This window comes from Lepisosteus platostomus, chromosome 10 (genome assembly GCF_059453375.1).
Source record: "Lepisosteus platostomus isolate fLepPlt1 chromosome 10, fLepPlt1.hap1, whole genome shotgun sequence".
Taxonomy (NCBI): domain Eukaryota; kingdom Metazoa; phylum Chordata; class Actinopteri; order Semionotiformes; family Lepisosteidae; genus Lepisosteus; species Lepisosteus platostomus.
This window is the reverse complement of record NC_142620.1, coordinates 8,588,301-8,605,494: the sequence shown is the minus strand read 5'-3', so window position 1 is coordinate 8,605,494 and position 17,194 is coordinate 8,588,301. Positions and strand designations below refer to the sequence as shown.

Below are 17,194 nucleotides of genomic sequence, written 5' to 3'. Positions count from 1 at the left end.
CAGATGACAATAAAAACAATTTAGAGACACCTAGGTTCTTAATCTTACATTAATAAACTACATAAGCATGAGGAAAAATATCAAATTCACTTCTTAATGTACAGTACCTGTTTAGTTTTTCATTAAGCAAAACAGAACAAAGCCCTAGATGATGAAGTTTACGAACTACGTCCATCCATCCATTACCAACTGCTTCTCCAAATCATGGTCAAGAGGGAGACAGAACCTATCCCAGCAAGCAATGGGAGCAAGGCAGGGTACTCCTGTTGAGACGCCAGTCTATCACAGGGCAGACAGACACAAACCAAAGCCAGTTTTCCCAGAACCCAGGAGTGTTCTTGGACTGTGGGAGGAAACCCCACATGAACATGGAGAGAACATACAAACTCCATGCAGACAGCACCCCAGGTCCGGACCTGAACACCGGGAACGAGCCCTGTGAGACAGCACAGCGCCGCTTTGCCGCCCATAGAGCTATTAACAATATTGCTTTAAGTGAAACTACTTTGCTTTTTCTTTTTTTCAACCGTTTTCTAGAATTAAAAAACAGATTGAAACAAAAAGGAACTATGCTAAAAAATATCTCACGGGTATTAAGATACTTTGTAGAAAAAATACTAAGTCAGTTCTAACGACATTATTATTTAAACAAAAAAATGGTAACTGGCAAGAACTAAAGAAAACAGGAAACTCGTCGGCGCTCACAGTTCTGGTTTATGTCAATGAGAAAAATAAGAGTGGGAGGGTTGCTAGTCGCCACCAGAGGGAGCGCTTTCATTTCTGCAAAACGTAAGGAGTGTTAATGGAACGTATTGCTAATGACGTCCTTAAAAAGGTTACAAGTTAGATTTATTATAAGGCATTTACACTCTATCCAAAGTTTGGATTTTGCTGGATTGCATATAGCAGAGAGGTTCAAACGCTTAATGATTTGTACAATCTGGGATAGATGTTACCGGGTTATAAAGTCAACTTTAATACCCAAACAATATTTGACTATTGACTCTGGAAACATTAAAAGATGGTGTCACATAGAAGTCGATTCTAGAGATATCAAAGAGTCAGAAAATCGCCATTCAACACCTCCCCCCGGCAGTTTCACCTAGTTCAAGCCTACTTTCATCCCAAAATCTTGAATCTCGCGTCAGTAAGACTGAAGAGAAGGATCTGCCCTAACTGCCAATTAACAGACATTTCCTTAACCTGACAAAAAAAAGGAGCCGAAATTTTAGAAACATACCACATCTACACATCCCCATTATTTCACAACAGAAATGACAAAAAAATAAAATAATAAAGAGCAGGATAAAGCAGTAAAGACAGCGAGGGAGCGCACGAGAGATGCGTTTAACCTGCGGTCCCTCCTCCGCAAAACGTCATGAAAAAAACTCGATATAAAATATCCTCTGAGCCTAAAAGCCCGTTCAGAGTCCGAGACTCGTCGCAAACGCAGAGGGAGAGAGGGGTTCGAATGGCAAAGGAGAAATAAGAAGTCCGTACCAGCCAGAGATGAAAAAATAAACTTATCAGGGAAACTGGATCTAACACTTGTTAAAAATAGATTCCGCAAGGAGACGAGCGAATAGGATGCCAGTGCTTTTAATAAAAGTAATGAAGGAAGACGAAAGGGGACGTTTGATAAAGTATGACCAACAGTAAGATTAATGCTGAATTATGATAGTCGGTGTTTTTGGAATACAGAATCGGATTCCGCTGAACGGCCACTTCTTTGTAAATCGTCGTTTCACACAATGGGGGCAAATGACTCAATGAACAACTGAATGAGAAGAAAGAGATAAACTCAAGAGAAACAAATCTGTAAACAAAAGTGTCAAAAGTTTAAAGGAAGATTCCAGATCTCTCTTTTTTTTTACCCCTCAGTGAAACGTATGTACCTGTTAGGAGTCATTTTCGGGAGGAATTGGGTCCTTTGACTGAATAACCGCTATTTGGGGGGGAAAAAAAAGAAAAGGCAACCAAGATGTATCTGGGTAAAGCACTTCTGTTTTTCCTGCTTTTGAACTTTGTGACCATGACTTTGACACTGTCCACTTGCACCACTGTGGATATCCACAACATCAAGAAGAAGAGGGTCGAGGCGATTCGGGGACAGATCCTCAGTAAGCTAAGACTGACGAGCGTGCCCAAGGATGTAGGTCCGACTCAGGTCCCTTTCCAAGTGCTGGCGCTGTACAACAGCACGAAGGAGTTGCTGGAAGAGGTGGGCAGAGACAGGCATCAGAGCTGCGCTCAAGACAATACGGAGACAGAGTACTACGCCAAAGAAATATACAAATTCAACATGATTCAGGGGACGCCGGAAAACAGTAAGCGCTCCGTTTGTATTTTAAGCTTATCAGCAACTGCGTACACTTTAGGAAGTTGTTATCTTCGTATAACTATGTTTTTAAGTGACCTTTTCCACTTTGCTAGTGGCTGAAGGATAAATACCGCACTTTCCTGTGTCAGACAAGCAACGCTTCTTGGCGGGCGCACAGAGTTAATATTGTGCTGCTTTTGTTTGCTGGCCCGTGGAAATTAGTGAATGAGGATGGCCTGCAAATAAAATTTGAGTGGGTCAAGTACCTTATTGCAATAGCAGAGCGGCTCTGTTCCGTTCCCTCCTAAACACTCATCGCCGGTGCTTCTGTTATTCCAATCAGAATAGAATGCTGTTCCAGATGAAAGCACGAAACCTCTGCAAATTTTATTAAGACAATGCTAAAGCTTTCAGCAACTATTCCTCTGTGGTCGTTCCACTAAGTACTGTATATTTCGTTGGCAAACTAAAACCTTTTTTTTTCTTTTGATGATATGTGGAAAGTTACTTAACTACAAAAACACAGTGCATTATACATTATATTAATATTGCTCGCTGTCACACATATTGTATAGTTGATATGGCAGTTTTTGTTGATAAGGCTTTCTATAGACAAATAATCTTCCTTGATATTCACACTAATCCCTCACTAGTTCTCTTGACCTTTTGACCTACTGTGCTATCAACTGGGTCTGCTGGTTTGACTGTGTTGCCTTTAACCAATATTCTTTCATATCTACCAAAGCCACATTGTAGGCTTTTTCTAATGAACAGAGATTTCTTAAAGGCTTATAAAGCAGGTTGTGAAGGTTATCTTTCTGAAGTGTCAAGAAAATCCATGTTTATCCCAATAGGATCATGAATGAAGACAGACGACAAGGACTTGTGTTACTGGGTATAATATTTCCCTCTTAATCCTCACCTGAGCTGAACTGAGGTGTAGTGTAGCAGACATGTTTGTGGCTGCATACACTCTCAGGTTTCCATTAACTCATCAACTCTTCAGCCTCATATTTCACTGTTGGCACATCAAGAATTAGGGGCATGCATACATCTCAGGGATGCTGTAAAAAGAGAGAGGAAATGTTAACAAATTAGGCTAATGTGAGGACCTCCTTTTAGCTTGGCTGAAAAAAAAAAACGTTTCCTCAGTCCTTGTGACAAGAGTATTGGCTGCAAGTTCAAAACTGGAGAGCTTGTGTGCAGAGTTGAGCGTGGCAGTGTCTCACATGCCATTGAAGAGAGCTTTGATAGAAAAAGCAAACAGGAGATTAATTACACTGAAAGTAGGATTCTCAGTGAACTCAGGATACAAGACTACTGCTACCGCCAAAAGCAGACAAGCTGACACATTTCATTGGAATGTTTCTTGGATTTGGAGTCATCTTAATAATTACAAACACGAGTCTTTTGTTTTTGACGAATGTAAGTAGTTAAATATACACAGTATATAATGAAAGGGTATTTTTGTATGTTTGCAGGTTCAGCCTGTACATTTATTCTAAGAAATATGTAGTACCACTTTTAAAGGTTAATTGTGTTTACTTACAAAATAGCAAGGGGACATAGTACTTTTCCACTTCTTATTAGATTAAATCTTCGGCACTACAACAGTGAACACTGCCACAGCACCATTGGTGGTACTGCAGCAACAGCAGCTCACAATGTGAATAACCTGCTCCCCAGTGATGATTATCAAAGCTTTCTGCTGAGGTGCAAAATTTGAGTAATATTTTCTGAAAAAAGACAAGAACAACTTGTGTTGAACAATTGAAAGCAGACAGTGCTGAAGTCAGAGTCATTGCATCAGCGTCATTGCATCATACTAGCCTTTGAAATCAACAGGTGTTTGATTGAAAGCAGAAATGAAGCAGTGCTCATTTGGCACTGGCACAAAATTCCTTTTTTTTCACGCTATCTCCGTTTCAACTTCTGATCAAAATCGTGGGCTTCACTACTGAGGAGAGTTGTGAGACTATATCTGAGCAGGGAGAAGAGGGGACATGGAATGTGCAGCTCAGATCAGTGCCTTCATGCTCATATTCAGGAGAGACCCCCAAAAAATGGAAAATGTTCTAAAGGTAACAGGAAATGTGCTTTGAGATTCCAGTCCCTGTGGTCTGAAGACTTTCATTAACAATTCCTAAATCTATTGTCTGTTCTGATATCTGAAAACCTCATTACATAACTGCACACTTTAAATGAACAAAGGTGAATTTTGTTCTCCGGTAGCCATCACTGTTGTCGAAACTTCATCTTTTTCGTTTCTTGAATCCACATTATGTAATTTCATATCCAGCACTGCTTGTTTCATTAGTAAAAAGCATTACGTCTGACACTGTGTTAATACTGTAATGCATATTTTCATTCCATTGAGATGGACTAATGAGTTTTGCATACATTTCTCTTGGAAGCAGAGAGCAAGCTGGAATATTTTCAGATTTACACTGATGATTTTTTTTAGTGGGGCTGTTTTGCAACTGTGGAAGACCTCCAGCTGACTAAGGCTCAGCCTTTCCCCTTGCTTGCTTTGAGGACTCATCCTCTGACAGGTTTCTGTTTGTTTTTCCACATTCTAGCACTGCACCTAGCAGAAGTCTGAATGGCGGGCTCAATGCTGTACTTCTCTGATTCTTTGCTCTTGTGCCAAACTCTTATTTGACTAGCACATATAAAGAGAGAAAGCCTCCTCTATTACTAGCCCCAACAGGAAGGTCAGGGTAAGAATGGCTGTCCTCCCAGAACTACTTACTGTCTTTTTTTTTTAATGACATATTGCTCCAATGTTTTGACTTTTTCTTGAAAATATTTCTCTAATTTGACAACCTAACCTTTTCAACAAGAACTGCTTCACCTTCCGACATCATGCTGGACTGTAAACACTTTAGAAATGGTTCCACTGCTGGCTCATTTCTAAATATAATACATTATAAATATGAAGGTGCAGCACACTGCCCAATGAACTCTCAAAAATTACATATTGTTGTCTCTCTCCCATTTTACTATGATCACCCTTCCAGTGTAGGGTGGGATTATAGAAGAGCAGTTGCATAAGTATGAATATGAACTAGTTCTTCATCCAATCACAAGACTAAGAATCAATGTCTAAAATGTGTTTATTCTACAATTTATCATTAAATCCATTTCATTGGTCAGAGTTATTTATGTCATGCTGATGATTACTATAAAGGGGGAAATGGCTATCCAAACTGCTAACTGCTACCTTACAGTACGTGTAATAAGACAGTCCAATCTCCTGGAAAGTTGTGACTGAAAAACAAGTTGAAGTGTTAATTAATATTTACCTAACAAAAAGGCACAAATCAAGGGATAAAGGCACAAAAACACAGCAAGATCTGTTATTGAGAAGTACAAGAGAAGAAAGGTTGTGTTAACAGAGATCTTGAAGAGGTCAACCTAGACTAACAGATGAGGACCTTCAGACTATCTGACAAACTCTGGAACCTGAGGTGATAAAAGAACAGAATAATAATATCTGAACAAACAACTCATCAATGGCTGAGGACAAAAACACAAACCTCTTTTCAAGAAAGCACACAGGATATAATGTAGTTGGATGTGATTGCATATAGTATATCAAAATGCACACAAATAGTTTTTTGGTCAAATTCTGTTGATGGCTTTATAATTTAGGATTAGACCTCTTAAAGAAGCAGAAAGGAGAATCATGATAAAAAGCCAAGCAAGGCTCCAGTTCCATCATGATGTGACTCTGCTCTACTTCTTTAAGGACTGAAATCCTTTGCATGGTTGAAGGAAACTTAAATGCAATAACATACCTAGATAAACGCCCAAGATAGCATAGCAGGTTGTGCCTTGTGATTGTAGGCTGGTGACTCAGCCTAATATTTCAGAATGAAATTGATCCAAACCAACCAATTGAGCAACCTCAGTCAACAATGGAACCTCTTAGCAGACAGAGGATAGAAGTGCTTGACTGACAGTCGTTACTGCCTATAGCTTTCAGGAATCCCACCAATCAGATTGCATTCAGAGTTACGTACATCATAGAGTAGGAGAAAAAGTCAAAAAGAAAGATGTCAACCCGAAAGAGGACTCCCTCCTTCTGAAGTTTCGTTTTCCAGCATTTCAGGCCTGAATGACATTAGAGTGAACATGTCCTCCCATAGATATGTGGCATTCAGATACTGTCAACTACTGATGGTGGTGATCCAGTCAGACAAAGTGTAAAAAGACTGCGTAACCCACTTCTCTGAGCAAAAAGAGCAGAACGTAGGCCTTTCTTGGTCTTTCTGGTATTCTAGTTCTTAATGTTAGGACAGGTGTAAAGTTAGAAGACAACAGTCTATAGTATATAGTAATTACTTTTTTTTTGCTGATCTATAGAATCATTTAATGCATCTAGCATACAGCAATCATGGATTCAGCAGGGGGTTAGTGTGGATTAGATCAGAAGACAGTCACTCTTCTGATATATGAAACAGTATAAAGGTGATGTCATCCAGAGCCAAACAGAGACGGAGCCCTCCTGCCTTCTCCAGCAGCTTTTTTTCTCCTTCAATCAAGTGGAAAAAAGCTGTCTTACTTCAACAGATAACTTCATCACATTATCTCATGCACTGAGCTCTTTAGACGGTGATTTATATGTGAGATTCAGAGATGTAAGGGGAAGTCATTGAGCTATGAGGAGACTAGTATCTCACTGGGCCTTCTCCTTTGAGCTGATATTTCCCCCTCATTTAGAGATGGAAGTAGCACTCTAAGAAAAGAACAACTGCTTGAGTCTGGATAGAAAGCATAAGTAAAGTAAATTTTGTTGATTGTTTCACAGTTCTTTGTCATAAGATATGGGGGTTACAGCTGACAGTTGTGTATGTAGTAGAGAGAATAAGAAATGTGTTAGTGAACTGTAATTTTCACTTTTCTTTGTCATTACTGAGTCATAAAAACAAAACGGAACATGAGCTGTGTTTTCTTTGGATAACAAGTACCCAGAGAGATGTCAGATGACTTACGTGCAAGACTGATAAAGTAATTGAAAAGAACTTTGAAAACGTCCCTTCCAATTTAATTCTTAAGGAACAGATGATGTTAAAATTTACCTCTGCAGTAACTTATACAGCCAAGTAGTCTTTGTTCTTGGAGCACTGGTGTAACGTCATGTACTGTGAAAAGCCTCAAGCTCTGAAGAACAGATCCAGCACTGCCAGGCAGTCACTTCTGAATGCTGAGCTCCACTAGTGTTGGAGCTCAGCACTCTCTGTGCTCAGAGAGGCTTGTAGAACGACTGGGAAAATCCCCAAAGAATTTTTTTTCCTTCGGCTTTGAGGATTGAGATCATCCATGGCTCCGGTACTTTTGAGTTTAAAAGTGGCCAACTTCATGTCCACTTCAGTGGACAAGTCCATACAGCAGCCCACACATAATCTATTCTTTCTAAAGCTGTTTTGAGACTGCTGCACTGTGCATCACAGTCAAACACGGGACATAAAAAAGAGTAAGGAAAAGTAAAGAGTATCAGTGTAGAAGATAGTCAACAGTAAAGAATGCTGGGCAGAATAGCGTACTGTCAGTTCCAAACTTCAGGTAGTGTTGATCATTTTAGGGGAACTACTAAGAATACTAACTATTTTCAGTCTCTCGAAACCGAGATTACACTTATTCTTGAAATGCACACATCATGCCATTGCTTCAATCTTTTGGCCTGCAGCCTGGATAACCTGCTAAGGGAGCGATCAGTGCCAGTGCTGCTGCCCCAGTGTCTTGTTTCACTCCGCAACTCAGCCTGTTGAACAATGTGGCAATGTGGAAAAAAGGTCATTTTAATTCTAGGAATATTATGGTGGCGTTATAGTGCTACAGTTCGGGACTGCAGGAGAATCCGTGTGAAATGTGTTTTTGTTTAGGAAACTCTTTAGAGCTCTGGAACAGGGGTTCCCAGTCCTGGTCGTCCACACCTGCTGGTCTTCATTGCAGCTGAGCTCCTAACTCCAATGAAATCTTAATGGAACCAACAGGTTGCTTGGTTGGAACCCTTCCAGGTTTTTGTTTTATGCTCAAAGGTTGGAGATCTTAAGTTACTGAAGAAACACAATAGTCAAAAGGCAATCTGTTACATGTTTAAGTACTGAAAACAATAAAAGACTTCAAATTAAACCTATTTTTTTGACCATGAAGGGTTCAATTATTAAATTGAGCTCTCAGGTGGAACACAAAACAGCAGATGTGGGGCTCCTCAGGACCACGATTGGGGACCACCTGCTCCAGATTACACCCATCTGTTCATTTATGAGCAGGTATATTTCAGATTTTAACAATATCAAAAAATCGCACATTTTTCAAAGTAATTGTGTCTCATGCCTAAGATACTGTACTTCTCTTTATCAGGCAGTTCTAAAACTACCCTTATAAACATTTATTCTGTTACACGGTGGAGGCAATGGACAGGTTAAGCTGTGCCTGCAAAACAGAAACATAATTAAGGAATTTACAAATACAAATCGTCACACAAGACCCACTCTTTTACAACTATCTTTTTTTCTGAACAATAAGACTCGCGGAAGAGAACTATTTCAACGACAAAATCGTGACGCATCGGAAAACAGGGACATTTTTAAGAAGCAAATTGTGGGTCTCGTATGACTAATGAAATCAGCATAAATAAAATTTCGTGTTCTGCTTTTTTTTTTTGGAGTGTCCAGGTTAAGATAACTGCTGATCTCAACTTTCTGGATTGCCTCACAATAACAAAGATCTGATAACAGAAGATAGTAAATTAGCCGCTATATTTTACTCCAATTATCCCAACAATCCCTAGCACTCGCAGCCATGGAACAAATTACCTTCAGATCCCTGGCAAAAATAACTATAATGTGAAATCCACCTAAAACCACCGTAATAGGAAAAATGAGGTCATCCAAAAGGAAACTAAAGACTTGATTAGAATTTCAAATCTCTAAATGTGGGGCTTTCCACCTTCCACATACAGACAGAGGGCCTATCAGCCTGTCTGAGACCTCTGGAAAGAGCAGGCTTCAGTTATTTGGCCAAGGATAAAGCTAGAAAAGGTCACCTAAAAATAGGCAGGAATCCTTGGAACAATCAGATAATGTCTAAGGTAGGAGTGAGCAGCTGAACTTATGGAGTTTAAATTAACCTCAGGTCCTCTCACGAAAAAAAAAAAGTCTAGGGATAAAAGCTCTTTTTTTGTCTTCCGCTTTTTTTTCTTCCAAGACGAACCCTCAACATTCTCTTAACGAGCTGGCCCCAAAACGTGAAAAGGTGGGCATGGATAAATGCAGAACCGGGATCCTACTAAACGAACAGCCCGAATACGGCGAGCTGAGCTTGCGGAAGTGTGTTTCTGGTCCTCTGTGACATTTGCCGAGTGCTCTCCTGGTTCAAATAATAAATGAATAAAGTGTGTTTTTTGGTGAAAGGAAGAGATCTGGGGGCTCTTCCGGGGTCGTTCTGTGAGACTCACTTTCTCAGTTTAAGTAACTGTATACTCAGTGCATCAGTTTTTTTTTTTCTCCATTCTCTTTTGGCTATCTGTACATCACGAAAATATCGGCAGTTCCACTAGCCGATGCATTCATAGCTGAATATCCGCCATCTCGATTTGTTAACGAATATAAATGTTAACTAGATTCTTGATGTATTATGCACAATCACCGGTGAAGTTTCTCCTCTGACGGGGAGGCCCAGCTTCAGGCCCCGGGCATCATTAAAACTGTCCTGGCTCTTCAGGCACCTGCTGATGAGAAGGAAGAGGAGGGGAGTAACACACTCATTTCCTCGGCCTGGTTTCTTCCATGATTTGGGACATTTGGTTTTAATTTTATGACTTCAACTTGTTGCTAACTAGGAGTCATATCCACGAAGCATTTACAGATGGGCAAAAGTTTGTGACTTTTTTTTCCCTTGCTGAAAAAAAAAAGAGTTCCCTTCCAAAGTCGAGGAAATACATTCCGTGAAGACTCTGAACTTACTCTCACATTAGCGTTTTCTTTTTACGATACAATAATACTTTATTGTCCGATTTCTCAGCAATTTGTTTTGCTTCCCAGCAGCCGTGTTTTACACACACAGAGGCTTCCACAAAATGGAGAAACAGTCCAAATTAACATTACACTAAAAATAAATATAACATTACATAAAAGACATTAACCCCTACATTGTCATTACACACCACTCCTACAGGACCTCACACAGCTTACAAGAACCTGCGAGTTTACTCCTTCCACAGTCACCCTGAGCCCTTATAACTGGACAACACCTCTTCATCTTGCCCCTAACCAATACCCATTTATTGACTGAGTAGGAGGATTGAATGTGGGGTAAAGGAATTCCTCATTTTGTGAAGTCTGCGTTGACTTTCCAATCTTCTACAAAAGTCTTTATTCCTCTTTTGACCTGACCTCTCAGGTCGGAAGACGCCTGCCCAGAAAATAAAACACTCCTTAACCAGGGTCTGTCGCCCTCGTTCTCTCTCTGTGGCCTGGCAGATGACCTCCAGCACTGCCTCAAGAGCGTCACCTCGAAGGTGTTCCGTTTCAACGTCTCGGCCATGGAGAAGAACGCTACCCACCTGTTCAGGGCGGAGTTCCGGGCCCTGCGAGTCCCCAACTCCAGCGCCAAGAAAAACGAGCAGCGAATCGAACTCTACCAGGTGTGTAAAGGTACCGTTTCCTTGTCTCTTTACCACAATAGAAATGGCCTGGAATGCACTCGGCAGAAATTTGGCATAGACTCTGTGCTTGGGATGTTTTTCAACTTTTCAAAGAGCAGATCATAATCAGCTCAGAGAGACTGAAAATATTTAAAGGGGCAAAATGTATTTTTTTTCCTTCAGGCAATGAATGCACGGTTCTGAATTGATATGCTTCTCTGTAAAAAAAAGAAAAAGACATACCCGTTGTTGGTGTGTCCACATTCTGCATGGCGAACAATCTTCCCATAAATTTACGAAACGCAGGATCTTAAAAAAGCAGTTTAAATGGATCACAAAATTCTTCAGTGAAGCACATCAGAGGTTTGAAGAAAGACCAGAAATAGGTTTCATAACCCGGCCACTATGTGTATATCATTTTAATGTCACTTCTTTAAGAAATACAAATTAAGTGCAGCTGTATGGTTCTGTTTATTCTTGAAAGCAAAGAAACAATTGTAAAATATCAGTTGCTTTCCATGCAACATATAACATTTCCATGCATAGACATACAGGCCTAATTGTGAAATTAAGTGAAAGGAAATATGTTGGTAATATTAAGTCGGAAGTGTCTGCACCTGTCTTTTGGGGGAAATTTTCTCTTATTTTCCACCATAATCCCCCATGAGAGAAGGAGCTGTGATCAGGTTCCATCATTTCCTGCTTTGGAGACGACAGGCTCTCAGCTGCATACCATTTTCAGCACCGACAGCCAGACTAAAATAATTCTGTCAGGACTGTAGATTGCTACCATGAGCTCAAAAAAGACATGAGAGGTCACCAGAAAAGTGACCTACCAAACCCACAAATGGACTCGCCTCCACGTGTTTGAATGGGCTGGGGGTCCCTGGTGTATCATATAAATGCCCGCTTCAGTCAGAGGAGATGTGCTGAAATGTGAACGCTGTCCAGTGACTCGGTCAGCCCCAGTACTCTGGAGTCTGTCCCCAGTGTAGTCCTGACCCTCATCAAAGGAGCCTGGGGTTCAAGACCCTTTTTTAGAACAAAAAAGCAAAATATGGAATACTGACAGCTAAACCAAGACCTTCCAACTCATTTCATTTCTGAACCGAGCGGTGTTTAATGCTTGGCCTCATTCAGTCACAACGAATGAAAACTCCTGTGTCCCAGGTGAGCCCAGACAGGTGTAACTTCCCTTCAGTTTGCGGTCCCTGAAATTCACAAAGTGCCCCACGGACATGCTGGTTTCTCTTGGCACATCAGTACTGCACTAATATTAAAAGCACATTCCTACAACGTAGTCACTGAAAAATTGGTGGCCAGTTTATTTTAAGCAAAACCTGCTCTCCAAAGGACTGCTTTCCTTTTTTGAGAAGTGTCACGATGAACGGGACAGTCTGAAGTGAATTCTGAAGGCTAACGTCACCGATTTGTGTCACCGCCACAGATTCTGAGGCCAGACGAACATATAGCCAAGCAACGCTACATCGCGGGAAAAAACGTCTTGACAAAGGGGTTACCCGAGTGGATATCCTTTGACGTCACGGAGACGGTCAGAGAGTGGCTCATGTACAGAGGTTAGTTGTGGACTTTCATAATTGAAGGAGTTGAAGGTGAAACTACCCTATCCGCTGAATTTTGAAAAGCATGCTGGAATGGGCCTTGTGACATGCCTCTCCAATGTTTCCAGTGCTTTGAAGGATAGGCCATGACTATTCATTCAAACAGCCCTCATTCCAATTACACTGACGAAAACTGAAACAAGGGAAAGTGAAACGAATAGCCAAACTTCCAGGATTCTTCCATTCCTGAATCCGAGTCCTGGTGTTTCCGCAGAGACCAATCTGGGCCTGGAGATCAGCGTGCACTGTCCCTGCCACACCTTTAACACCAACGGCGACATCCTGGAGAACAGAAATGAGCTGCTGGAAGTCAAGTTCAAAGGTAAGCAAACCTTCTGGATAATAAACAATAAAGAAAATAAATTAATTCATGCATGGATGGCATATTTCTACCAGTCTCAAGAAACCGAGTTGTTTGCTTAGCATTTTTTAATCCTGTTCTAGTGTCTGTCCTCACTTTTATCCTTCAGTATGGAATTGCTAATTATTTTTTATTATTCCTCTCAATTATTTTTGGAAATGACAGCTGTGGACCTGCCCATTTTACCACTATGTCTGAAGAACGGCAGATTTAGTTACCTGTGTATTCCGAAGTATGTTCGCTGTCAGACCAGGTGCTCCTTATCGCTGGGCACGCCCCTGTGCATCATGGGTTAGGCAACAAGGGGAAACTTAGTGCAGTCCTCCCTGTCACCAGTGCAAGCTCAAAGGTGCCCAGCAGGTCAAAGGGGTCACAGTTGTGCAGCAAGATGAGGACTCCCTAGTCCAACCATGAACTCACCCAGCCTGGCAGCCAGTTGCTATTTGAAAAATGTGGGTCAAAGTCAAAGTCAGCTAATGACACAGCTCATATCTGAACCAGTAATCTGTGAAGCCAAGTCCTTCACTTATCTGTTCCACTGCTGGATTTGTTTCGTCAACCAATAACGGGCTAAGATTCAAAGCATTTTGCTTGTCTAAATCTAAAACACTGTATTTATTTCAAAATAAATTATATTCAAGTAAGACCAAAACCATTGAGCTTCTCATTTACAAACCAATGTTGACTTAAGTTTATTTTAATAAACTATTTTGTTCCTTTTGTGCAACAATTTATCCTGGACTACTAAACAGTGGAATGAAAGATTGGTGTGAGTGAAAAAACAGATCTTTCTTTTGTACCTGCTCAGCTCATTTTTTACTTACAAAGCACATGGCTCAGAATAAATCTTAAAGTCTATCAGTAAATGGAAATTTCATTACCGCATTAAATGAATACTGTAAATGAGTAAATTAGGCTTGGTATAAATTTTCTTCCAATGGTCCAACTGCAGGTCCATAATCGTGTTTGAAAGGCTTGCATATAAAATAGTTTTTTTTACTTTTTTAAATGCTTAAGCACTACATCAGAAGAGTTTCCAAATGGTATCTCACTTAGAGGTGGGCCCAGGGATTTGAGGAGGGAAGACATTTGAATGGCTGGAGTCTGAGCCAGAAGGAATGTGCTGCTGGCGGCTCAAAGACACTTGGAAAGGAATAAAAGAGGATCGTGGATATTCAGTGTGTCGGCTCTCCCAGGATTCCCGCTGCTTCTGCCATCATGTGTAGATTATAGGAGCAGACAGCGCAGGCAAAACGAAAAGCCCCGGCGAAGAGCAGGGGCTGCTGCCAGCTCGCTGTGGCCGTGCTGGGTAGCGTAGCCGTCCCGAGAAGGGCGTCACCGGAGACTGACCCTCCTGCTTCCCGCAGGGGTGGAGAACGAGTTTGACGAGCAGGGCCGCTGGGATCTGGGCCGCCTCCGGAGGCAGAAGGAGCAGCTGTTCCCTCATCTCATCCTCATGATGCTGCCCCCTCACCGCCTGGACAGTTACTCCACGTCTGCCCGCCGCAAGCGGGCCCTGGACACCAACTACTGCTTCAGGTTTGAGCTACCCCACCGCGCACATGCGCACACGCGCACACGCACACACACACAACGTCAAACCAGAGCGCAGAACATCAGCCAGGCACAGAAAAGGTCCGTGTCAATGGAGGTGCAACCTTAATATCCCATGTAACTTACATAAGAGAGTTTCTCTAAGCAGTCCTAAGACTAAAGTCCCCCCATTCTTGCTTCCAGAAGGTATTGAATACCACGCCCTTGGGTTACTACTGCACCACTCCACTAAGTAAGCTATCTGGGTGATATAGGCCGGAGTTTGGGTATTTCCAGCATACTTGCTGTCCTGTGTGCATTAAGACCACTGGGAAAGCACCTTAAAGGTTTGCAGCAATGCCAATGCTTAAGGGACATTCCCAAAAGTAAAACAGAAAACTGGCCCACCCGTGCAATGACGGGTTCGAATGAAGAGAGACACCTAGCCTAAATGAGTGACCACAGACAAAAAAATAACCCGGCACTTACCGACAATTTTGCTTCTCTTGCAACTGTAGCAATTATGAAGAAAACTGCTGTGTGCGCCCCCTCTACATTGACTTCCGCGAAGACCTGGGCTGGAGGTGGATCCATGAGCCCAAGGGCTACTACGCCAACTTCTGCTCAGGCCCCTGTCCTTACCTCAGGAGTGGGGACACTACACATGCCCAGGTGAGAGACAAACACCTTCACAAATGCACAGCTATCAGCCTTTACAGGCCACAGGAGGGGCGCTGTGGTGAGCACAGCTATTTCACAACTCCAGAGTACTGGCTAAGACTCCTGCCCTGGGTTCCTGTCTGTGTGGAGTTTGCATGTTTGTCCTGCGCTCATGTGGGGTTTGTCAGGCACTGTGGTGGTTTGTTTCCACCTCTCAGAGATGGCTGGTCAGGTAATTGCCTCCTGGCAGTTCATCTACATAAATGTGGCAGCTGTCTCCCCACCTCTTTGTCCAAGCAGTTGGGGGAATTTTGGGGGGGGGTCTTCCTCTGCTACACCCTGCTCGCAGAACTACACAGACAGAAATACAATAGTACAAGACAGAACCTTTTTTACTTCATGAACAACAGCCGGTCCAATGAATATGGGGAATCAGCGAGTGAATTAAATTATTAAATATATCACATCCAGTTCCAAATACGTTGAGGCACACAAGCATTTTGATGACAAAGGAAAGGCAGTGTGAAGCCAGAGTTGAATTTTAGACATAGTCAGTTTTCTATGGGCTTTTTACAACAGCTGCTGCCAGTGCATCACTGGTCTCTCTCTGTCCTCCCACAGATAATAAGCCTGTACAGCACTTTGAATCCCGAAGCCTCTCCTTCTCCCTGCTGCGTCCCTCAGGATCTGGAGCCCCTGACTATCCTCTATTATGTCGGACGGACTCCCAAGGTGGAGCAGCTCTCCAACATGATTGTAAAATCCTGCAAGTGCAGCTGAGACCACCAGCACGTCCAAAGTGCAATTCAGCAGGAGTGTCCAGCTGAGTTGCCTGCCAACCCCCAACCCTTTTCCTAAAAAATACCTCTGTACAGAACGCCAACTTGGCTACATACCAGAGGATCTGGCAGAAGGAGAAGAATGACTGGTCACTCTGCTTAAAGACAAAACGTGCCTAGAAAACTCACCCTTAAACATGTAATGTCATTGTGTTAGGATGAACGTCAGACCCATGGACCTAGAAGTGACAGTTTTTCAGCTTTAAAACTTTTTTTTTTCAGCATACTGAACTGGCTTTTTCCCCCCCTCTGACAGCTGGGCATTTCAGACCTATTTCCTTTTTATAAAAATGACAGACAAAAGCTTTCTTATTGCGTGACCTGTAAGGAGAGCTGCTTGGTACAACAACTTGAGAACGTAGCTGCAGTTGAAACAGAAGACTCTGAAAATGCCTGTCGGATTTTGAGAAAAATCACAAAGGTATAAAAATAAAACAAAGCACTGTTTGGCTGAAGCTGCAGCGACCTGTATTTTTGGGAATGCCAACTTAAAACCTTGATGTACTTAAATGAGTACATAAGGATATTCATGCTGGAAATCTGCGCTGTGCGCACCTCAGTGCCCTACACTGTTGAGCTAGGAGAGATACTGATGGATTTCAAAGAGACTTAGGAAAAATCACACGCTGGAAAAGAACTATGTCAGAACCAGAATAATCGCCATCGTTACGTTTACCTCTTTTCGGCAATAGAAGAACTTATTTAGGGACATTTTGTTCATAAATGGAAGTGAATATTTTCCATTGTACAATGTATGTCACTTAGTGAAAATTTCACTAAATCACAAACTGTTAATGTGTTCATAATATTACTCCTGAAAACACTTTTTGTATTAAAAAAAAACGGTCTTGGACACATGGATTTTTTTATTTGAAGGGAGTGGTTATTCAGCATTTTTCATTGGGTGGAAATTCCTTCCTTGAAAATTAAAATATACAGATCAGATCAGAGCTATCGGAAAACTGCTAAACATCATTCCTAAAGGCCTAATACACTGGCAAACAAGACTGTAAAATCTAGTTCTGTTTTAGTAATAAGGGGGGGGGGGGGGGGCTAGACTGTAGTCATATTGTTTTACATATTTAAAAGTAAAAAGTAAAAAAGACTTAATGTGCCTGAAAGTATTATTTAAAATTTCACAGTGTTCTCATACAGTCTAGACACACAAGACATTCACATAGACAATTTCATAAAGATCAGATTATG

General features: G+C 41.6%; 1 protein-coding gene across 1 annotated transcript; it reads left to right on the top strand.

Annotated features, from left to right (window-relative positions):
* Window positions 1-1,412: 1,412 nt before the first annotated feature.
* On the top strand, window positions 1,413-16,841 carry tgfb3 (transforming growth factor, beta 3). The gene is made up of 7 exons (XM_088647925.1): window positions 1,413-2,327; window positions 10,810-10,973; window positions 12,421-12,550; window positions 12,810-12,917; window positions 14,324-14,495; window positions 15,008-15,161; window positions 15,771-16,841. Exons 1-7 carry the CDS (start codon window positions 1,982-1,984, stop codon window positions 15,927-15,929), a joined length of 1,233 nt encoding a protein of 410 aa, XP_088504051.1. The 5' UTR covers window positions 1,413-1,981; the 3' UTR covers window positions 15,930-16,841.
* The last annotated feature ends 353 nt before the right edge of the window (window positions 16,842-17,194 follow it).